Source organism: Scardinius erythrophthalmus, assembly GCF_964197995.2.
Source record: "Scardinius erythrophthalmus genome assembly, chromosome: 7".
NCBI lineage: Eukaryota > Metazoa > Chordata > Actinopteri > Cypriniformes > Leuciscidae > Scardinius > Scardinius erythrophthalmus.
The window spans coordinates 12,059,262-12,084,808 of NC_138227.1; the positions used below are offsets into that span (position 1 = coordinate 12,059,262).

The 25,547-nt window shown below is 37.9% G+C and overlaps 2 protein-coding genes across 2 annotated transcripts; one reads left to right on the top strand and one right to left on the bottom strand.

Annotated features, from left to right (window-relative positions):
- Positions 1-5,888: 5,888 nt before the first annotated feature.
- On the bottom strand, positions 5,889-13,370 carry LOC308693019 (uncharacterized protein). The gene is made up of 4 exons (XM_081369708.1): positions 13,256-13,370; positions 11,477-11,524; positions 10,961-11,049; positions 5,889-6,555 (listed from the first exon to the last, which is right to left on the bottom strand). The coding sequence occupies exons 3-4, from the start codon at positions 11,021-11,023 to the stop codon at positions 6,298-6,300; spliced, it is 321 nt and encodes a 106-aa protein (XP_081225834.1). The 5' UTR covers positions 11,024-11,049; positions 11,477-11,524; positions 13,256-13,370; the 3' UTR covers positions 5,889-6,297.
- Positions 13,371-15,806: 2,436 nt separating this feature from the next.
- On the top strand, positions 15,807-25,507 carry LOC308693367 (uncharacterized protein). The gene is made up of 7 exons (XM_081370221.1): positions 15,807-16,015; positions 16,415-16,444; positions 19,150-19,350; positions 19,522-19,608; positions 19,908-20,915; positions 21,665-21,833; positions 24,818-25,507. Exons 3-7 carry the CDS (start codon positions 19,152-19,154, stop codon positions 24,945-24,947), a joined length of 1,593 nt encoding a protein of 530 aa, XP_081226347.1. The 5' UTR covers positions 15,807-16,015; positions 16,415-16,444; positions 19,150-19,151; the 3' UTR covers positions 24,948-25,507.
- Positions 25,508-25,547: the final 40 nt, after the last annotated feature.

The window sequence follows — 25,547 nt, forward strand, 5'->3', positions numbered from 1 at the left end:
TTGGAGGTGAAATCTCTTGAAAGTGTTTTTTTTTTTTTTTTTTTTTTTTTGTAAATGTTCAGATATTTCTGTTATGGTTGATGTAAAACATACACATGGTCATTATTAATAATAATAATATGTCTGACTCTGAAAGCGCCTGATGTGTCGGACGTGCATGGCAAGCTCCTTTCAATCACATTTTAATTTAGGCAAATGTTCAGAAAATCGGATCAGACCGGATAATATCGCAGCCACCACACAAATTTGACGACCTGACGACTGCTGATCCTTAAAATAAATATTGGACAGACACAGATACACACAAGCGAACACACACTGCCTATACATCCCATTATTCATTATTTAATATCCAAGCAAATATGTCATAAATAAAATTATTAAACCTAAAAAAAAAACAAAAAAACATTTATTTGATATTTAAAAAAAATTGAGACCCGTCACAAAGAGTATACAACATCTGGATAATAACATGGATTAATTCTAAAATGTTATAGACCCTATTAACACAATTAAAAATCCTTCCAATAAACTAAGGCTTTATTAATTAGTTTAATAATAATAGTTAAACTATTTGCTATTAATTTTGTTCATAATAATAATACTATTAATTCTATTTTTTTAAATAATTTTTATCAAATTATAACTCACATGCAAATAACAATGTACATTTCAACCTTCAATACTGCAGCATCCCTCGGTGCATTTTTCCATTTCATTTAGTTGCATTTCCATAAAAAGACAAGCTGACCCTCGAGACGACAATTTACCCTGGATTCGGTTTCCCAGCCCGGGGTTCAGGTGTGAGGCAGGGGGGTAATATGTTACAACTTGCCCGGGTCACGATAATGCATAATATTACATTTAAAATGGCTGCTCATTTCTAAACAAAAACGACTAAAATGTGTTCTTATGATAACATACAATTATTTCTGGAAAGGTGGAAAAAAGCTTTTTAAGGAGAAATGTTTCTACATTCCTTGAAAGTGAAAAAGATGGAGGCGCGGCCCTCTCGGAAAAATACGCAGTCCTAATGCATATGCATGTATGATAATTGATGTGCGTTTTACATCTCCTATCGACCGTGTCATCAGAGCTTAAGATACATGATAAGATATATATTGTGAGAATTACAGAAAACTCTATATAAACTATGAGAATTATTAAAGAAAAAGAGAACATGACAAAAATAAGTTTGTTTGCGCCCTCCATATCCCGTTTTTACGCACTTTACGCCCTACTGCACCCTTCCTCCCCCATACAAGAACACACACAAACATACACAAACACACATTAATACACACTACAGTTCTCTTTCACAAACCCACACGCACACTGGAAGAGGAACAGAATAATTCTGACCTTACATCCCCGATCAAATGACATTAAAATATAAAAACAAAATGTATTTTCAATTCTAAAGCATCCAAACTCAAGTACTATATAACCAGGTAAAGCATTCGCATTTGAATTGGTTGTGGGCAAATATTTAGTCATACTTGACGATGGAATATCAGATAAAGAACACTTCAAAACAGACGTTTTGAAAAGTGGTTTCATCCCAAAATATTTTGCAAGATAATTTAAGGGGGAAAATATGTGCAAAAACTGAAAGCATATCTCCAAGGCTGGAGGGTGAGGAAAGGAGGGGCATGTATGCTGTGAGGTGTCAAAAACAAAATTGTTGAGGAGACATCATGACAGAAATTGATGCGTAAAACTAACTGAATGAGCAAATAAATAGCCCTAATTATGATCAAAATAAACCACATCTTCGTTTTGCATTTAAACAAATTCAAATGTGCCATATCAAACCCACCATCAGCACAGTCAAACCAGGAATCTGTTGGCATAGAAAATGGAGGACCACTAATTGCACCAGTGCTAATTGGAAATGAGGCTGCATAAGCCATTCTATTTTTCACATGATCTATGCAGATATATTCACCCTCTACCACAGACATATGCACTTTTATTACAAAATATCAATTATTCTTTTCCCTAAAGGCATAAAACAGCACGTTGCTATAAACAACGAACAGACCTATTCAAACCCAAGAAAATAACATTCCTATTCTAGCGCAGTAAAAAAAAAAAAAAAAAAGTATCAAGAGCAGAAAAATTACACCTCACTGACCAACTCTACTTTTCCCAACAAGCAACATACAGAAGGCCAAAAGTGTATGGCAAATGCACACGACCGATGCAAAAATCTGCTCCCGTTCTACATATTCATAACTCAACAGCATATTCATATCTTGCATACAAATCATGCTATCTCCCCCATCTTTGCGCACGGGAACATGCAGATCCTACAGCCTCACAATCTTCTGTTCGTCGTTAATCGCCGACTAGAGAAACACTTTTCCCCATTTTAAGCAACTAAAAACATTTTGAACGAAGTTGTATATTAGTTTTAGAGGGAAAGAAACTTCCTAAAATCCAGATATATGAGCGCACAATAAAATAACGTTGAAACTCCCTCCACTGAACTTGGAACAGTGCAATTTTTGTGCAAACAAATTACCACTTAATTGAATTGAATTAATTGTGCAGTTATTTTTCCACATTGCAAGTAAAAAAAAAAAAAAAAAAAAAACAGCAATGAATAAATAAACTGACTACGTACCTTCTTGAAAAGAATACAGCAGGAGTAAAGTTACCAGCCACATGCCATAAATAGCAGGTATATTTCTCAGGAATGTTTTGCAATCCCGACGTGTGCACTGTGCAGTATTCGGCCAGGCGAGGCTCCGTGCAGGAGTGGTGACGATGCTCCCCGGCGATCTCTCCAGCCCTAGTCCCGTACTCGTCAGCGCCGAGAAGCGGGGAAGACTTTGGTCCCGCCTCTCGTACCCTCCCCTCCGCGGGACCGTCATCCGAGCGGCCCCTCCTTCGGTAGTCTAATGGTACGGCGAGATGGAGAGGTGCTGGTGCGGGGCCAGAGAGAGACGCGGCGAGGACGGCGCGCGGAGTTTTGTTGGTGGGGGTGGGTTGAGTGCATCAGAGAGGACAGGACTTATCATGTTGTTGTTGTTGTTGTTGTTGTGAGCGGTCCACGTGGCTGGAGTCAGCCGGGGCATTATGTGGCACTCAATGTTACCATGGCGCACCTGGGAACTAAATGACTGCTTTTTTTTTTTTTTACGCACGGCGGATCACTTTTCGCGATGTCAACGGCTTATCTTTTATCGTCAGAAATCTCGCATTGATGCAACGCTGCTGAGAAAAACATCTTAAATCTTGTGTGGTCTCCCAGCCAGATTGTTTGCTGGTTTTAGGCACTTTTCAACTGACCAGGACGGAAAAAAACAGCATGACCAGTCTGGGGGACCACCTTAAACCACTCAAGATTTGCAAATCAAACCATGTGTGTTTTTTTTTCCGGCAGGACTGAGAGTCATTTTAAAGTAAAGTTCGTGTAAATGTTGCGCGCAAAACGCTCCGCGTACGTTCTTTATGTCACTGATCGTTGAGTGGCACGCGTGCGTCCTTAGAGAAACAGCACGAGACCCGGTCACGCTCTCTCCATACATTAACGTATGTGAATGAGGGAGAACGCGTGCTTCAGAGGCGCACCGAAGAGTGTCTGAATCGCCGGCATTGTTCTGCGCTCAGAATGAGAGGAATGACATGCGAAGGGCGTATCGTGTATTGTCTAGAGTGGCGGATACTGCTCACAGACCACCCCGGCTTTATCGTCTGGTGACTATAGAGTCTTTCTACACCTTCAACGTCTGAAAAAACAAATATTTATATTAATGGATTTTATTAAACAGTGGGAATTGCAATTAGCATTAGTGAACCCTTATAATTCAGATTAAGCAGCAACAACAACAACAAAAATCTATTTGACAGTTTTTGTAGGCTATATGGAATTTGGCAAAATCTTCAGCGTTTAAAGAATAAAGCAGTGATGGATATGGAATATCTTGACAATGGTATGTAACAATGCTAGAGTGCGTGTCTGGGTGTAAAATTACAGTATGGTACACTACCTCCCCACCCGGGAAAACTTAAGAAATGACAACAATGTGTAAAGTGATTGTCTTCAACCAATGGTTACAGTGTTTGGCTTGACGGTTCCGCTCCAGCGCTCTGGCTTCACACTCCCACACACACTCTCTCTTCGGGTAATTATTGATCTGTAACATGCTGTACTGCTATTGATTATAGGCTATGTGCAGCCCTGTCAGAGAATAAACCGATACAGAAATCCATCACACCGACATGTGATTCTACACACGCTGACAGCAACGTATCCTTACCCAACCCCAGACAATGCTGGGACAGTCAGCAACACACCAGTTCATATCATGTCATGTCATTTCAGATAATTTCAATGGAATAATCATTAGTGAATTTTTGTTCACATAGCAGAATCCTCCATCCCTCATTTACATTATATGTAAATAATGACTACTCTAGATAATTTTCATCTTAGTTTAACCACGTTAAATCCAATTCTGCAAAGTTTTTTGCTTACATGGCCCTGTTGAGGACAAGTTTGCATTTCAGAGAGTACAAAATGGCAACATTTCACTGCATTAAAATGGATTAATTAATACATTTTTGGTATAGATAGAGAACAGTACATTTCCGGACAAAGCCAGATACCTCACATTGACATTCTTGCAGTCTGCTTTGGGACAGTGTCACTGCAAAAACTACCAGAGATAACATTTTTATGGGTCAGCCCCTTCTACAATATTAACCAATGACTATACCATAAGAAATCTTCACTGTAAAAAAAATCTGTAATTTTATATACATTTTCATGTTAATTTTACAGATTTTTTTCTGTATTTTTTAAATACATGAAAACACCAATAAATTACAAAAATAAAACGTAAATTTAAATCTCTAATGTAAAATAACATAAAAAACCTGTAGCTGTGAATAAGCAGAGCAATTCTGTTATTTTAAAGAAAATGTACGTTTTTTCACATAATATTAATTTTAAAATACATTCAAAATGTATCGTATTTTCACAAATATAATTTTTTTATTTAAAAGATAAAACTGTTATATTTAAGTTTAATACTGCAAAAACACTGCTAAAAGTAGATACAATTAGTAACAATTAACAGCAACAAAAATTATTATTTTTCTGTCATTTTACATAGAATACTTGTAAATTGACAAATATCTCGTAAAATTATGGACATTTTGAAAACAAAAACCTTAATAATTGCTTTTTTAATAAGTATAAAAATCTATAAGCAACTGCCAAAATACAGTTTTTATCATTTAATAAAACAGCCACAATACCTTAATTTACACAATTTTTTTTCTCCACTAAGTTTGTAAAGACACTATCAGAATGTCATATATTCACAAATATTTTATTTATTTAAAAGATAAAACTAAGATTTAAGGTTTGATACATTAAAACATTTCTAAAAGTGCAATTAGTGACAATTGACAGAAAAAGATATTTGTTCAGTAATTTTATATGGATTTGCTTGTTAATTTACTTAAATTGCCAATTTTACATTTTGTATTACATTATAGTAGTATATATTATTAATTTATGTTAGAATCTACACTGAAAAAATAAAAACCTTGGATCAACTTTCAAAAAATTAAAGTAATCGTCGATCACACGAAATATTTGACATTGACTCAAAGTAAATCATTTAATTTAGTTTAACCTGAAAAGTTTAAATCCATGCAACCACTTTTTAAAGGTTGATCAAACTAATAATTTTAGGTTAGAACAAACTAATTATTTTAAGTTAGAAACCAACTAAATTAATATGTATAGGTTAAATAAAATTAATTATTTTAGGTTGTCTTAATACATTTTGATCAATGACTACTTATAACACTTTCCTTTAGAACACATTTATATTTATTGTTCAATAGCCCACAAATGTGTTACATTATTCAAATCATCACTTGATCTTGATGACATCACATTAGTCTTAGTAGTAATATTAAATTAGGAAGGTTTGTCCTGACAACACATTTCACCATAAAACATCCTAAAATACAATTACATGTTATGACAATATTGTATATCTGTCTCAAATGTACATGATGAACAGTCTATTTCAGCTGAACACTAAAGGCAAATCCTGGAAATAGGAAGTTTTCTGATAGGAAACATTATCCAAATGATTTTCTTCAATGACTTGTGTGAATCTCCCCAGTTCTCAATATAGCAAGCTCCTGGCCGTAAAAACACCATAAAATTTAACCACAAATGGAAAATAAAATCAAGCAAGTCTGTGAAATTCAGCTCTGCCTACTCTGTGCTGTACAGCTGCGTGGTCAGTCTAGTGACTTTTGGGGTCATCTTTTCTCCATCAAGCTCCATCTGGATCTTTTGCACAAATTCAAAGTGAACTGAAGCCTTATCGCATATTTAAGGTTAAGTGTGTATATGAGTCCAAAGGCCATGGCAAAAGCGGTTGCAACCGAGGGCAAATCTTTCAGGACCTCTGTTCCTTCGATGACAATTTTAATGTCTTTGGGTGGATAGAGAGGATCCTCTTTCCCAGTTATAAAGATCACCATGATTGTCTGCTCCAGTTCTTCAACCTCATTTTCCTGCAAAAAAAAAGAAAGAGAAAATAAGCATGTAGGGGTGTCCATGGTTAACCGATTTAACCGTTAAAAATTGCGTAACCGAGTGAAACATTTTGCTCGGTTAAGTGGCGTCAATGGCGTGCATTGAATTTAGTTGTAATACATTTTTGCACCACCAGAGACCGCTAGACTAGTTTTATAATATGAAGCGGGCAAAGAAAGCGCGCGTCCGAGAGTGAAGGCTGTGCGCGAGCCAGAAACAAACACAGTATCCGCGCCACTGATCGTAGCACAATAATATCTGTCTGCAGAGCCGCAGAGCCACAGTTTTACCCCGCACATGCGCAGTTTCATCACAACAGCTTTACCCGCAGAGTCCATTTACCGTTACATTAAAGGGGTCATGACATGGTTTTTTGTTTTGTTTTATTATGTTGCCTTAGGCACAATTATATTATTACTATAGTTTTTTGGACAAAAAAACTTTAAAATGTAGTGATTTATGATAATTTCCCATCCTGTTTCTCATCCTCTGATTCAAACAGTCTGTTTTAGGGGTGTTTCCCCTTTAAGAGTTCAGTGTTAACACCCACTGTTATGATTGGCTAACGTCAGTGCTTATGCATCAGTTATTAACATAGATATAGAAAGCCAGAAAATGAACCATCTGTCCACCACTAACAACTAAGAATGGATTACCTCGTATCCACATGGACAGTGTGAAGCTATTTTGAATTAATATGTCAGATTTGTAACCCGAGACACTTGAATACGGGTTATTTTGATGCATATGCGCGAGGGAGGGAGGGAGAGAGAGAGAAAGACAGTGAAAGTGCGCGCGCGCGGCCGGGGCGCTCTCGCTCGCTCTCTCTGCTCGTTCAGTAACATGCGCCCTGTCACAATCGTCTCTACACATCACTCACCGATCAAATAAGGCTTTGGCGGCCCCATAGCAATCTTGTAAAGAGACCCACTCGCTGCACGTCGACGACTGAATTCCTGTGGGGCGCGTGACAACGAATCATGCGACGATGCGAAATGACTGAGGCACAGTAGTCTTGTGCTGGAGGCGGTCATATGCAAACGACTGGTGCGTCACTTCGTACCGTGACGTCACTTCTTACCATGGATCCAGAACGAGCTGTATTTAGAGCTTGATTAAATAAATGATTCGTTTATAATGGGGAGGGCATCTAAAGCTATGAAACTTGCAGGAAGTTTTAATAGTACAAAGACCTCTTATAAACCAAAAGATCAAGGCAAATTTGGTTTCTCATGTCATGACCCCTTTAACTCATACAATTTGTATTATGCATTTCCTAAACATGTACTTACTAATCAAACACTTTATATGAACAAACTACTAATCAATAAAACACAATCGGTCTTCCGACCTTTTACTATTGTGTTGATATGCGCGAGGGAGAGAGAGCAATACAGCGCTCGTGTTGTTTGAAGGCGGTGAGAGTGCACGCGCGCACGGCCGGGGCTCTATCACTGTTTGTTCTTATGCGCCCTGTCCACTGATCAGAGGTGGAAGTAACGAATTACAACTACTCACGTTACTGTAATTAAGTCGTTTTTTTGGGTACTTGTACTTTGAGTATATTTTTAAATCTGTAATTTTACTTGTACTCAAGTACATATTAAGCTAAGTAATCTACTTCACTACTTGTAAAATCACATTTCGTTACTGAGTACAATTTGAATTGATATTCAAATCTTTGAATGGCATTTCGGTAGCCAATAAAAATATTCGATAGTAAATGGACCAATAAAAACCCTGATATTTGGACTAAATGAAAGCCGCCGCAGTCGCAGCAGGTTTTGAAGAGCTGATCATGAAGGAGGCGAGGAGCTCAGAGTGATTAATGGCTGGACTGAAAGTTTGGAACAACAAACTACATAGTAGTATTGTCAAAATATCTATATTATGATACATATCAATACTGAAATATCTGTCAATACTCATTTTGGCCTATACACCGATACGATGGCAGCTGCGCGTTCTCATTCTCTCATCTCAACGACAGCACCGCCTCCTCTCAGCGCGGGATTGCAGCAGGTAGGCCTATAACGCATAATTTGATTAATACCTGCAAGTTTCTATGGCATATTTTAATGGCAAATGTCACGAAGAATATTATAACACGAGGGCACATTCATGTAATCGCAGAAAACTGGACGCGAGCTCTCAAATATACTGGACTCGTATATTGAGTGTGCGCTCTCGGACTGTGTGTCATATCATGTGCAATCGCGAATCTCTCCAAGTGGTTCTCACTGCAGACTCAAATGACGTCCAGCTCCAATCTCTCCATGCTATTGAATTAAACGCTGTCAAAAGTTATGAAAAATCTAGTCTTTTTGCAAATTAAATTCAGTTTCAATTGAAATCAAGCTTCCTTGTGCTGTGTGTGAGCTATTGCAACAGTTCACATTACCCTATTGTAAAGACAAATACACGGAGTGAGTAAATATTAGATTATTGTAATGGTTATTGATCAATGTTTAAATATGTAAACAAAAGCCTGAATTAAAATCTCACCTTATAAAGTGGACGTGTCTCTTCAGAAGACTTGAATTAAACTTTTCCATTCAAATAGATTACTATTACAATGAGTGTTGTGCTTTTCAATGCTTGAAAATAATGATTGCCTTGACAAAATGGATGGACAAAAATGTAGATATTAAAATATTTAGTATGTAGTAGTTTTCCCGATGGTATTAAAAATGATAGGCTAGGCCTACTGAATATTGACATATTTCAAGGTGTCATATTGAAGTTAGAAATTCCAGTATCCACTAATTAATTTCCTTCGACAATAAGGTAAAAACGTGTTAAAAGTAGCTATTTTCTACATAAATCTATGATTTGGTTGAATATTTATTGGTAATGCATTAACTATCGCCAGCTAAAAAGTAATTAGTAACTAGTACTCTGAGTAGTTTTTGAGAAAAGTAATTTGTAGCCTACTTTTACTTAATTACTTTTTTGACACCAGTACTTTTACTTGTAATTGAGTATTATTTCAGCAATGTAACCGTACTTGTACTTGAGTACAAATTTTCAGTACTCTTTCCACCTCTGCCACTGATCTAAATAATTAGTTGTTACGACGACTTATTTATTCCCTCGTTTTAATAAATCGTGGACACATTGAACTAATTCCCTCCCTCATTTTGATTTAACGAATTACAACGTGGCCAAAAACAGTTTGATACTATTAGTGAATGCTAAAGTCCTATTTTTTGTGAATTGGTGAATATTCAGGTGAATTATTTCGTGGCCACGAATTAATAATAATTATTAAACTGTTTTTCTTACCTGTGAAGATAGCTCTTCAGTGAAGGCAGACTACTGTATATAAATAATTGTAAATGTAATGTAAATGTATTCTCGTACAGCTTTTTATTTCTTTTTTGTGTGTGAATTGGTGAATATTCAGGTGAATTGTTTCGTGGCCACGAATTAATAATACCTCAGCACGTTTTACAAGACCCTTCAATTCAACTGCTCTATGGCCGTAGGAGTTTTTCAAATCTGCCGGCAGTCGCGAGTAATCTCCCTCTCACATTCGTCACTGTGCTACTGCGTGTAAAAACGCAAAAGGCGAAGCTTGTATGTCCCTCTTTGGCCAATGTAGTTTCAAGATGGAGGGGCAACATGGCGACCGGCATTTGAACTCCTTACCCGTATGTACTTTCAATGGCAGATTATAAACTTACGAGAATACTTTATTACTTGAAAGAAGTAATTATACATTAATGAGCACATATATTTTTGAAAGAACTAAGTGTTTTTGCTAAGAATCAACTAAAAAAGTTACACAGTGTAGCTTTAAGAACGGGAGTGGAATTGACTGAAGGCTGTGCTCTTCTCCGTTTTTGGTTAATTTTTGTAGCAAAAAGAACGCCACATATAGGCCTGTAATATGAAGTAGCGTGTGCATATAGGTGTTAAGTCATTTGCAAATGGATTCTTTGGACGCACTTTTTTGACACTGTTCCAGGTAAGACAGGGAAGAAAAAAAAGATTGTTTTGGTACGTCTGGATGTGGTCTGGAATAGGGTTCGGCCGATAGACGATGATATCGGCCCAGACAGCTGAACAGACATCACGATGTTGAGCCGGCGTTTTGTTATAACCCTCACCCACCCGATATCATCGTCCATCGCGATATTTCACTGTAGACATCGTCCGATGCCAAATTGGTAGACATCGCCCAACCCTAGTCTGGAAGTGTTTACTGCTCAAAATTCAGTCATAATTTAGCATCAAAGATTTAAATAGTGTTAAAATCTTATCTTGTGAGCCGAGTTTCTCGTCACACCCCTATTTATTAAATATGGCTAGGAAAACCTAGACTATAGATGTAAGATGTAGTTAGTCTGTAGATGTAAACTGTGAGAGAGATGCCCTTACCTGGAATTCTTTGATAAGGTGCTCAACAGGTTTCCGAGGTAGATCAGAGATTTGAGGATGCATTCTCTTCTGATGGTGATGTCCACAGTCTGAGTAAAAACAGTTACTATGAATTAAAATTAAACATAAAAAAAATAAAAATAAACTATTCAGACTATTCAGTGTACCAAACTATGATTCGCATGAACTAGTCATTGATCTAAAAAGTAGGGCATACAAAAATAAGTTTTTAAGATGAACAGAAAACGGCCCGGTCCATAATGCAGATGATCAAGTTTATAGTGTTTCAAAAGTTCAGATCTTCTTGAATAAATTGTCACAGTCTTTACATTGCCACATGTGTGGATAACTGAAGAAACATGAGATAGAAAATATACCTTTAGGCAACTGAGCAGACCACATCTAGTTTTACTTAGTAGATCTGATAGACAACTTCACAGATGAGAGAAACTACACTAGGATGCACAAATGCCTAATTACCACAAATGCCCTTATTACATTGTAAATAGACCTTACCACAAGCAATGATCACTGGCAGGAGCCCAGCAGACTGATTGGTGGCTTCTTCCCTTAAGTTGAAAGTGAAAACATGATTAAGTTTTAGCTGTTAGCCATCAGAGTTTGTTAACTACTAACATCACGCACAAATTAAGAATACCCAACATTTAACATAAATAGATATATTTACTTTAATTTAATGTTTTTTAGGAAAGCTGGCTAACATTTTGGTACATTTCTACCACATGTAACCTTAAATGCTGTTAACAGTGTAGCAAACTAACTTTACCAGCTAGAAATAGCTGGGCCTTGTAATATTATGGCTGATAAATACTTAACACAAGATAATTAGGAGTGTAAATAAAAGATTAACCCTTGTGTGGTGTTTATATTTTTGTTACTCAGCCAGTGTTCGTGGGTCTGGTGGACCCGCTGCATTTTGGGGTTTTTAATTCAACACAATCAAAAATGTTATGTTAAAATACTCAACAGATGTTTACTTCATCCCAATTACAAGCAATATAAACAGCATATATGGTTAATATTTTCTCTTTACCTTTGTTAGATCACATTTAAGAATTGCAACCTCGTGCGGGAACGGCAGGGGTAGAAACAAAACTCACTTTTGCACTCTCTCACACTTACACACAATCTCCCTCTCACACGCACGCACACACACACTCATGCACACACATACACACACCCACACCCACAACACACACACACATAGACACACACAAAACACCCCCCCCCCCACACACACACACATGCACGCACACACACACACACACACACACACACACACACTCACTTGGATATTTGGTGTACGGTCACTCTCCATAGGCATAATGGTTTTTCTAATGTACAAACTGTATAATCTGTCCCCCTACACAACCCTACCCCTAAACCCATCAATCACAGAAAACTTTTGGCATTTTCTGATTCAAAAAACATCATTTAGTATGTTTTAGTATGAGGACACAGATGTCGTCATAAAACATGTTTACATTGTAACGTTAATACCTATGTCATTATACACATTTGTGTCCCCATAATCCATATACAAGAACATACACACAGGACCTATAATTTCCACACTTTTATTAGCCCTGGGTCCAGTGGACCCGAACATCCTGTGTGTAAAATAAATGTGTAGGGGGGGTGTACAGTGTGTGGTCATTGAAAATGTGTTCTGATATATATTCCTCACAGAAAATGAGCCAAGGCCAATGAGTCTCAGTTTGAAAAAAGAATAAATTGTATAATTTTTCTTTTGATAAAAAATGAAAACGGGTCCAACAGACCCGAACACCATACAAGGGTTAAACATGACCTTATGCTATTGACAGCAGAAGTAAACACAAGTCAAGTTTGCAGCTTGAACCTGGTGATTAACTAACGTTACCACGTTTCAAGTGTTTTTAAAGAGAGCATTATTTACCCACCTTCATGACAAGCTAGCTAACGTTAGCATGACATGGTTGGTAACGTTACTGCTTGATGCCTATTAATGCCGTTTGGATTCATACTGATATCGTCACTAGCTAGCTTTAAAACAGAGCACGCAGAGCTCTTAAAAGTCAATAATCTCTGCAAATAAACATTTTCTAGACTCTTCACGCCACTGTTAAATATTAAAAACACTCAGCAGAACAAATGCATTTGAATTCATGAACATAAAATTAGCTGTAATGCACTAACTTACACGTGGTAACTTTAGCTAACGTCATGACCCCACAAAATGAATTTAGAAATGATATTAGTGCTGGGCGGGGGGAGTAGGTGTTTTTACCTTACCAGTATCAATGTTGCTCGGAGTTCTTCTGTGTTGCAGACTGGCTGGAGGGATCTGTTGAAGTGTATCACGGCCGCTCGCAGTCGCAGATTCAATGTGTGTGTTCTTCACAGACAGTTCAACGGACGATTTTTTTTTTTTAACAGGTCAGGTGGTCAGAGAGCGGGATCGCCAACTCAACAATGCGCATGTGCAAATCATGCTTAATCTAATAAAAATGCTCTGATCAAATGAATAAATTCAGTTTAATATCCCGCTGCCAAATTATATGTATCAATGTAAAAAAAAATGGATTCAACCATAAATATAAACTAAAACGTTAACTTTAAATGAAAAAACTAATAATTTTCAACTATTTCAATGACAAAATACACATTAAATTAACAACAGCAGTTAGACTTTTTTCAGTGTACCAGAAACCCCTTTTGCGTTATACTATTTGTTGAAGGAGACCTATTAGGCTTTTCTGTGTTTTCTGTCATATCTATGATGTTACAATGTCAGATGTTCATGCTAAACATGGCCAAAGTGTATAATAAAGTCCTCTGGCAGCTCTGCCTCAACTCTTTATGAAGTTTCCTGATGGACAGATAGCTTTACTTATTGTGAATGCTAGCTGTTGCTAAAGATAGCTTGCAGCAGCTGCTGTTATAATCTGGCTCTGAAACAGCAGTCCAAAGCATCTGTAATAATGTTAATGTTTACATCTTTAACACCCCATACCCCCGGAGCATTAAGCTTACTAGCTAACTAGCTAGCAGAAGCTACAATACAGGGATCACAGAACTACAATAAAGGGCTTGAAATGCAGCATCATACAGCCCCTTTTAGTCAAACATTTCAGCTTACAGAATTGCGAAACGTGCAGAAACGTGGCCACAGTTACCCAGCAGACCGGGGTAATTTGAACTTGAAGTTGCTCATTTAATTGTATATACCAGTATATCCAAGCATTATTGTCATTATTTTGTATGTAAAGTGATATACAAATAAAGATTGATTGATTAAATATTGATGCCATCCAATAAAGCACTTCTTACATTATGTTGCTTTTCTCTTTTCAAGCAAATCAAAATAAACTTTTAGATATATTGTGTATATAAACTGACAAAAGCATAAAAGCACTGCAGTAAATACTGAATGTTTATTACCAGTATTTCACCAGGTTATCATTAAATATTTCTGGCTACTGTGTTTTAGTAACTGTGCACAAACTCAATAAAGGCACATGCCTTTGGTCTGAGAAACGGGAGCGTGCCTATGCTCCCACAGCCCTATGTTCCCACTTCCCATAGCTCTTTTTTCCCACAGCCCTATGTTCCCACTTCCCATAGCTCTTTTTTCCCACAGCCCTATGTTCCCACAGCTATTTGTTCCCAGAGAGGGTTAAGGTTACCCTAAACCCAACCCTAACCCTAACCCTAAACCTAACCCTAACCCTAACCCTAACCCTAACCCTAACTAGCTGTAGTAGTGTAGAATAGCTGTAGTGTAGACTAGCTGCTGTAGTGTAGACTAGCTGTAGTGTAGACTAGCTGCTGTAGTGTAGACTAGCTGTAGTGTAGACTAGCTGTAGTGTAGACTAGCTGCTGTAGTGTAGACTAGCTGTAGTGTAGACTAGCTGCTGAAATTATAGGGAAATGTATGAACACTACTCAATTTTGAAAATGTCCTAGAAATGTGGGATCATAGAGTTCCTGGCAGATTTCTCCCGACCTTTTGGTGAACATAGGGCTGTGGAAACATATGGTTGTGGGAACATAGGGCCTAATTTTCTAAATTTTCTGAAAAAAAAAAAAAAAAGATTCTTAGAAATGTGGGAACACAGGGCCGTGGGAAAGATCCCTGAGAGACCTGGGTTCAAATCTCACCGTGATATTATGCCCTGAACAAAATGGGTTACCTAGTTTCTCCAGAGATGTGACCTCTGATATATAACAATTGTAAGTCACTTTGGATAAAAGCGTAAGCTAAATAAGTAAAATGTCAAATATATTTATGTACAATTTCTGTGCACTTTTGAAGTGTGTTTTGCATCTGGCATTTCCTCTGAACTCTGACTTGACTAATGCTTATTATCGCAAAGCTCTGGTAGCTCTGATTAAATGGAGATACTTTTACCTGACAGAAACAAATTTATACAGGTCTTGATTTTCATACATATGTATTTCCTGTTTTCCTACATAGCATGATTACTTTCATTAAAACATCAACTCTTGAAAGGTAGTTGTGATGGGACAATATGACTTGATATGATGGCAAGCCCTGCTGGTTTGTTGTTTGGGCATTATGTGGACATGGATGCATCAGTCAAGCACTGTTGTGGTTGTTAAAAAATATATATAAAAAAAAAAAAAAAAAGAAAAAAAAAAGAAAACTGTTAAACTACATTCACACTGCAGGCTTTGTTTATTTCCCATATCACGTGTAAACTGGCAAACTGCAAAGTCAGGAGCAGGAGATTTTGGGACACATGACTATAAACATGTGAAACTTAAAAAAAAATAGGTGAAACGTCCAATAATTTTAAAGAACAACGGCAACGTTTGAGTGGGAGGGGTTACGTTAGAAAGCGCGAAACAGCCCAGAGAGACCGTTACAGACACATTTGTGAGCCAGAGAGGAGCGCGGCTGTTTTTTCGTTTTCATAGTGTTTGCTTGAGACAGTTTGGAAGTGAGCGACTTTTTTGTGCAACGCGTTGTGCCATATTCAGGATGCAAAAGATACCACTCACAGTCTGCAAGTAAACAAGAACTACAAGGTACGTAAGCCCGAAATATAAACTGTATAACTAACGTTAACATTACCAACTCAAGCATGGTAACTTTAGTTAGCATAAATGTTAGCTTGTTAGTGCTAATCATTTACCATCTTTGACTTTACTCCAGCTTTGCAAACGTGCTAATTCTATAACTTGTGTTGTGACCTGAAAGTCGACGTTAACGTGTTAGTGTAACGTTAAACAGTGCCAATGTTATGAGTGAAGTGTTGGCTCACTAACGTTATAATGTAACGTTAGGTTGAGATAGTGTTAACTGTTTTACATATTTAACTAACGTTACTTGCACACAATAGTTTCCAATATAAGTTATTTGTATTTTTTTTCTCAATTAAGATTGCCTATGCACTCAAATATATTTTTTTTTCTGTCTCTCAACAGATTTTGCTGACCTCAAAGTAATCTGAAGAGGTGAGTGTTTTGCCATGGTCCAAGAATACACTTGTCACAGGTGTGGTGTTTCTGTGAAAACCTTAAAAGGTTATGTTCAACATCAAGAGCTACACAGAAATGAGGCTCATTACCAGTATGCATGTTGCATAACAGGTTGCAAGTCTCACTTTAGAAATTATAATGCATTTAAATGCCATGTTTACCGTCATCATAAGCAGGCATCTTCTGTGTCACAGTGTGAGACTTTGCAGGGACCATTTAAATGTGAACTTACTCACTGTAAGAAAGAGTTGATTGATCTGAAAGATCTTTTGTGTCACCTGAAATCTCATGCTTCAAAAAGAGAGGAGGTGCAATGCCCATTCAAAAACTGTGATAAGACTTTTTCAGTGAAATCATCTTTAACGTCCCACCTATCTAGAAAGCACAAACATTCCACAGCTCTTCATGTCTCTGGTGCATACTGTCTTCCTTCAGCTCCTAGTGAGCCTCAGTTTTCTGTTGTTGAAAGCCAGTCAGATGAAGGGGCAGTTGATGATGGGCCTGGTGAGGTTACACTGGATCCTGCACAAATGAAGAGCTTATACATGAGAAACCTATGCATGTTTTACATGAAGTTGCAGGCAAAGCACCTCATCCCCTCCTCTACAATACAGTTGATTGTAGAAGAAATTAATAGTCTCAGTGGTGTTTGCCAGCAACACACAAAGAATCAACTTAAAGTATCTCTTCATGCAAAAACTAAACTAACAGAGACAGAAATTAAAGATGTTTTGACGACCCTAGATGACATAGATATGCATTCATCCTGTAGCTCTGCACTTTCTACAGAGTACAAGAGAAAGCAGTATTTTGAGGAGAATTTTGCCTATGTGCATCCACAGACAGTTTTTTTGGGGTTTGATGAAAACAGAAAAGAGCGAAATGCTCAGTACATTCCCATAAAAGATACATTAACAGCTCTGTTAAAAGATCCTGCTGTGTGGGAAGAATGTTCTACAACTGGGAATGAGAGTGCACCTCGTATTTTTAACGATGTGTGTGATGGATCTTTATTCAAATCCAATCCTCTGTTTTCAGAGTCAGGTCTCACTTTAAAGGTGATACTGTATCAAGATGCTTTCGAGGTGGTTAATCCCATTGGCTCTGCAAAGAAAAAACACAAAATGCTTGGGGTCTACTTCACTCTTGCAAACTTTAATCCTTTTCGTCGATCCACCGTTGATAACATGCAGCTTTTGCTCTTGTGTCGAGAGGCTGATTTCAAGCATTTTGGCCATGAGAAAGTGTTCTCTCCATTGTTATCAGATCTCAGAGAACTGGAGACAAATGGTCTGAATATACGTGGAAACACTGTGAAAGCAACACTCTATTGCATTGCTGGGGATAACTTGGGTTCGCATAATATCGGTGGCTTCACAGAAAACTTCAGTACATCGCGCTATTTCTGCCGGTATTGTCACATTACCAGAGATAAGCTAGACGACTTTGAACACAATGCATCCATCCGCACAGTACAAGACTACAATGACACTATACAAGAGCTGCACAATGATGATGTAAGTGAAGTCAGAGGTTTGAAATTTGACTCGATCTTTAACTCTCTGGCTTTTTTCCATGTCTGCCAGCCAGGCCTCCCACCCTGTATTGGCCATGATTTGTTTGAGGGTGTTGTGGCATATGACCTTGCCATTTACATAAACTACTTTGTCAAGGTGAAGAAATTCTTCACATATTCCCAACTTAATCGTAGGATTAGGCAGTTTGGCTATCAGGGATCTGATGGTAATTCTACACCCTCAGAAGTTTCTGAAAAGGGTGTAAAACTAGGTGGACAGGCAGCAGAAAACTGGTCTTTGCTGAGACTTCTCCCTCTTATAATCGGGGATAGGATCACAGATACAGAGAATCCAGTATGGCAGCTGACTGTCCAACTGAAAGAGGTAGTGGAATTAATTTGTGCCCCTAAAATATCAGCACCACAGATTGCTCTGCTCAATGTTCAGATACGTGACTATCTAGAGGCAAGGAAAGAAATGTTTCCTGCGCACAAATTGAGACCAAAGCACCATTACCTCACTCACTACCCTGCACTGATACTGAAATTTGGCCCTCTCATGCGGTTGTGGACAATGAGGTTCGAGAGCAAGCATTCATACTTCAAAAGATGTGTGCGAAGAACACAAAATTTCAAAAATGTATGTCAAACACTTGCCAGAAACCACCAGCTACTACAAGCCTACTTACATGCAGGCTCTTTTTTTGCACCTTCATTGGTGGTGAAGAACTCCACTCCTTTCCATGCTGAACTGTACAGCAATGCAGTGCGCACTGCTGTTGGAGAAACTTTGGTCAAGGAAACCAATGTTGTGGCAAGTACAGAGGTACAGTGGAAAGGCACTCAATACAGAAAGGGGTTCTTTCTTTGTCTGAGCCACGGTGAGTCAACCGAATTCGGACAAATTCAGCTTATACTGGTGAAGGAGGAGAAGCATGTGTACTTTATTGTTACACCTCATAATGTGTCATATTTAGCGGAGTTTGGACTTTATGAAGTGAAAGAGGCAAGGCAGACCATGAAGTGTGTGAAAGGAGAGCTCAAACTGGATTATTATCCATTGCCTGAGTACAAGCTTTTTGGGACAAGAGTCATTTCACTGAAACACAGCGTTGTTGATACAGAGTAAAGAAAACTATCAATGTGTCTTTTCTCTCCTGTATAGTTATGGATACACAGAGTGCTCTTTCCTCTTTCCTTACCTCAACACTCCCAAAACTAAGGGAACTTGACCCTTTGCTCGAGGCTCTTCAAGAATTAGGAGTTCACGACCTTGAAGACTTGAACTACATTCAAGAAAGTGACCTTCTTCATGTCCTGAAGCCAGTGGAAGCAAGGAAACTTATTTCCCATTTTAAAACCACAAGTATGTGTTTGTACTTAATGCAACTTTTAATATTAAGAACATTAGATATATGCTAATATATATGATATATGCTTTTTCTGGTGTTCTTATTATCTCCAAATAAAGGTTTATGTTGTTACTGTGGCAAAAAAAATAAACAAGACATAACTCCACTATTGTGTGTCTTTTAAGGCCAAAGAGATGCGTTGGACAGTCTTCCCAGCAACCAACAGTCTTGTGACAGTCCTCATACACGGCCTGATGAGATGTTTCCTTCTGGTGAGTCCATGCCTATTGCACAGAATGTGACTTTTTTGGTCTTTGAACTTATCATTAGTCTTGTCTGAAGTTTCACTATTTGGCAAGTATGTATCTTCTCTACATATGGCCATTAACTATTCTAAAAATAAAAGGGCACCATGTCTGTGTTGCTCCACTACATAACTAAACAGAACATAATTTTGTGTAATTTTTCTGTGATTGTTTAAAAAACAAACTAAGCCCCCAAAAATTGGTATGAAATTGTTTGGCTTTGCAGTGCATGTTGTATCATCATATTTTCATCTGTAACCTTTCAGGTGGCTACAGCTCAGCAAGTTCAAATTCACCAAGGTCAACATCTAGTTCAAGTATAGGTTGCACACCTCGTCGACCGTCTGACAACAGCTGGCATTTCAATTTTGAAATTCCATGGAAGAAGTTGCCATCTGAGCTCATCAGAAAATTAGAAGAAGGGAAGCGACCAACAAAGAGTGACAGACTTGAAATGATACGGCTGATTATCAGTGAAATCTTAACAATATGCCCAACACCCGCAAAGAAACACCTCAGTGAGATCGCAAGAAAGATGGCAAAGGTGTATCCTGTGGCATTCACTGATGTCATTGAAGGTGAAATTGTGGGCAGTGGATATGACTCACTCACAAAACAGATGCTCAGCAGGGTGGATAACTTGAAGAGAGGAAGCACTCCACTTTCCTTAAAAAGACAACTTATTAGCACCAGTGAAGGAGAGGATACCCCACCCAGGAAGAGAAGACTAGACACCTATGGATGCATTAATTGGCAACCAATGCGTCTACCAACTGATGAAACACTGGAATCCCAGAAGCAAGCACAAGAACAGTTAAAGAAAATGTACAAAGAAAGATGCCGTGACACGAAATGTATTGAGAAAATGATGAGGACCACTTTCTTCACTCAGAGAAAAGACATTATCAATGGAATTGAGACCTCTGATTTGATAAACGATTGGCCATATTTATTTGAAATAACTGGCATGAAGACTCATTTCAAAGAGCTTACAGGCATGGACATTGATAACAAAGCCATGGAAAACAAATATGCCAGGGTTATTTCATACCTCAAGACCAGTGACAAGACAGGGAAGATGGAGACCATCTTCAGAGAAATGGAAGCATCAAGCAAGAATGTTGCAGATGTCAGTGCTGCTGGGTTTCTTCAACTACTTGTTAGATATTTCAATGAGGAAGAAGACCAGATGTTCCATAAACTGGATCAAACAATCCTGCCCTCTGAAGTGAACTGTGCGGAACTTCCAAGTACGCCATGCATTGTTGTGTGTGGTAAGTTTGAATATTTTCTTTTTCTGACATAGTTATGTTATTATATTATTATTATAATTTACTATTGGTTATTAAAGGTGTAGTTATTCTTTTTTGCCTTCTTCCTTTACATATGATGGCATGGATTATACACTGGTAGCAAAATTAATTTATGGGCATTTGCTCAAGCTACAGTCATGTAGATAAGGTTGATCAGTAAGCCAGCAGCTTGTCAGATTTGTTGAAATGCAGTTATTTGATTCATATGCAGCTAATTTCTATCTGACTAGATACTGCCTACCTGTGAAGTAGAGCTGTCCTCGATTGAAGAAATTCAAGGTCAACAAATAATCATTCAGTTGTATCGACTAATCGATTAGTTGATTTAATCGAGTTTCTCCGCAAAGAGTCATGCAAAAGCACCACTTTAATTCGTGTTTACCAGAGATGTGCACGCACGTTTCTTGGAAATAAGTCATTCAGCATGAAAAAAGCATAAAACATGCCTAATCAACTGAAGAGATCTTAGTTGACTTCTGCAACATTACCTACCCCAGATTTATATGTAATGATAATATCGTATTGTTTGTCTGGTGATTTCCACCCCTACCAATTGTGTGATGGATGTTTTTTTTCATGTTTCGTGTGTTTTAGTTAAATATAATTTAACTTTACAAACGTATTGAATAATTACTGGACTTTATGGTCTTTGAGCACAGTTTGTCACAAAAATACAGATCCCCTGCCTGTCTTTTGTGTGTTTACAACAGGAAATTCTCCATTGGCAGCAGAGTACTTCATGCTTTCTGTGGACCAGACCATTGTGAATGGTCACATCAATGCCTTCACTGATGCTCTTGTATTGATGTTTGCCACGTACTACTGCCTGAACATATCTTACCCAGAAGGCCAAGGAGCAACATTGGAGTTCTTGCAGAGGTGAGAAAAAAGTCAATTTTTTTTTTGAAAAGTTTTATTGATTTTTGGTATAAAGAACACAGCACAGGGTCAGTGGAGTACATGTTCTTAGTAATAATACTCAAATGTCTCTGACATCAAAGTTTTCGGTGGTGACTTTGCATTATGATTGGTATTCTGTCCATTTTTCGCATTTCTTCAGACGTCCATTTTAAATATCCAAACAGATATAGAATGACTAGAAAAAATAGTTACCCCTTTAAAATCGAATGCAATTTAATAAAAGAGCCTTGCACAGGACAGGATTTCACAACTTTCCCTTGCTGTCTTTTTCACTACATTTTCTCAACCGTAGAGAGTGTATTAAAGGGATACTCCACCGTCTTTTCATATTAAACTATGTTATTCCCTTAACTAAGATGAGTTGATATATACCTCTCTCGTCTCAGTGCGTGCAGCGAAACTTTGTTCACTCAGTTCATTCAATATGGGCCAAGCAGAGAAGCTACCAAACACCTCCACGTTTTCCCTATTTAAACACAGTTACTCGCGTAGTGTAACTCGACCTAGGACGGTGACACAAAACAAAACGTTGCGCTTTTCTAAGCGTGTAAAATGGATAACTATATTGTATGGCGGAATACCATAGCAAGTGCTTATGAGCACTTCGACCTGGCGGAGTAATATCTTCACTCGTGAAGAATACCCTCTCACCGGCCCCCGCTCCCTCTAGTGAAGATATTACTCCGCCAAGACGAAGTGCTTACAAGCACTTGCTATGGTATTCCGCCATACAATATAGTTATCCATTTTACACGCTTAGAAAAGCGCAACGTTTTGTTTTGTGTCACCGTCCTAGGTCGAGTTACACTACGCGAGTAACTGTGTTTAAATAGGGAAAACGTGGAGGTGTTTGGTAGCTTCTCTGCTTGGCCCATATTGAATGAACTGAGTGAACAAAGTTTCGCTGCGCGCGAGAGCGATTGAGTGCACGCACTGAGACGAGAGAGGTATGTATCAACTCATCTTAGTTAAGGGAATAACATAGTTTAATATGAAAAGACGGTGGAGTATCCCTTTAATAGACTTCTTAAAAGGTACTATGTGTCATGACAAAGACATGACATCATTAACAGCATGCTAACAAGCTTAACCCCAACACATTCTGTGTGGTTATTCTACTTTTTATCTCAAGAGGCGATAGTCCGATAGTATAGCTTGTGCCTCCTCCCCTCTAGTTTCAGTTGAGATGTATATGATGCAACAGCTGTGTGTGTGGGCCTTGTGTGCCTCAGCAGCACAGTGAGCAGCAAGTCCACATTAAGCCACTTTATATTATATTTCTTTAAGTTACAGTGCCCAGTATTGTGCCAATATGCCTCCACGCTGTGCTGTGTGAAATATATGGAAAGGGCGGGTCAGATCTGAGCAGGAAATGGTTGATAGTAACAGAGGCGGAACAGTGCCTGTGTGAAAAGCCACACACAGTGTGCCAGCACAGCGCATATTGTGCTATACTTTACAGTCTGCCTCACGTCTTGGATTGATATGTGAAAGTACATACAGCAGTGGAATTATGCCTTAACATTTTTTTTCAGTTGGACTCTAATTCAATATCAATATATTTTTGATATATCGTTACGTTACAGCATTTGTCACTGAACGACGTTCAGGGCACAGCCGTCAGTTTATTTTTATTCAAAGTCGAGCAGTTTAGAACACAATTGGCTGTGTTCTAAACTGCTTGTGTATAATGCCAGGAATAAAAACTACACTGCACTTTTGTTCCCATCTATATGCTGATACTGTTTGTGTTTTATCTCTTGCTGCTGTTTTTGCACAAATTTCTTACTTCAGTGAGGAATTTTCAGCAGCTACATGCGTGCTGCATGGAGGATTTTTTTTTAAATATGGTTTTCAAAAATGAGTGAAGTAACATACTCGATAATGTCTGCTCATTGTTAAAACAATAATTAAGATATTACCGTAGACGATACATATCTCACACTAGGGTTAGTCTATGTTAAACGCTATCCAGGTTCAGGTTGGTGTGTGTTGGTTTTTGTCCACCTCAATCTCCAGGTGTGTGTGTGTGTGTGTGTCTGAGTCTGTGTGTGTGTGAGAGTCTTTTTGAATGTTTGAGTGTGTGAGCCTGTGTTTGAGTGTGTCAGTAAGTTTGTGAGTTTGTGAGTTTGTGTGTGTCTGTGTGTGTGTGTGTGTGTGTGTGTTTTTTGTGCGTGTGTTTGTGTGTGTGTGTGTGTGTGTGTGTGTGTGTGTGTGTGTGTGTGTCCATCTCCAGGTCCAGGTTTGTGTGTGAGAAAAATTTGCAACAAGAAGTCTGTGGAGCAGTCATAGCATAGAAAGTGTAGCAATGGCATAGCAATGTCTTTAAAGGGATAGTTCACCCAAAAATGAAAATTCTATCATCGTTTACTCACCCTCAAGTTGTTCCAAACCTGTATGAGTTTCTTTGTTCTGTTGAACACAAAGGAAGATATTTGGAAGAGTGTTTGTAACCAAACAGATCTCAGTCCCCATTGACTATCATAGTATATATTTTTTCCTACTATGGTAGTCAATGGGGATCGAGATCTGTTTGATTCTGTCATTCTTCCAAATATCTTCCTTTGTGTTCAACAGAACAAAGAAACTCATACAGGTTTGGAACAACTTGAGGGTGAGTAAACGATGATAGAATTTTCATTTTTGGGTGAACTATCCCTTTAAGGTATCTGACACTAAGTGTTGGCAATGGAAATGTGTACTTGTCACTAAAAATATATCATATATATATATATATATATATGATATATTTAACTTAATCCCCACCCCGGTCCCCAAACACCACACCACCGCAAATAGAATCTAATTCTGTGGGAAACACTGCGTACATACAGTATGTTTTCCAATTTATTCCTGATTCGTCCTCATGTCAAGATATAAGGTATATTTTGCAGGAGTCCACATTTTATTACTAAAATTGTTTTATGTCTTTCACTTGACAGATGCCTTTTTAAGATCAACCCAGACAAGGGATCGAAAGTGGAGAAGAATTCTACCAAAAGGCAGCTGGCGGTCAGTCCGAAGGTTCTTTCCCTGATAACAAAAATATCGGACCATGAATGGAGGGAGTAAAAAAAAAAAAAAAACACTTTTCAGAAGGGAGACTATTGCAATCGAATGTCCCTAGTTCTTTCTCATGCACAGTTCATGTTGTTCTCACTACTGTATTCTTGAGTGTTCTTTAATTGTTGTCAGATAGTACCACTGCGACCCAGATGAATACTGGGTACACATTGTAACCATATTTTAAGTATAGAATTGGTTCACAGTACTGGACAAAGTTATTATAGTTATTAGTTTATAGGCTTCAGTACCTTCAGTTAAGTTACTGCAATAACAGTGGAAGCAAGCATTACACTGCACCTAGATTGACTTTTATCTTATCTGAAGTACCAGACAGACTTTTAAATTGTATTGCTTGTTTTTTTGTTTCAAGTGTTTTTATTTCACTGTGAATATTGGCTGAACCTATTGTAAACTGTTCTTGAACTTTTGCCTACAAGCAGCCAATTGTTAGACTGCTAGCAGTATGTAGCTATGCCGTTAAGCTATGTAAGCAAGTATGTTGCTAGAGCAGCAACTGTTTTCTATTCTGATCTGTTGGTCAACAGAATAAAATAATGTTGAACAGTAGTTAGTGTGTTCTGGTTCTTATTGTTAAGCTAAATCATT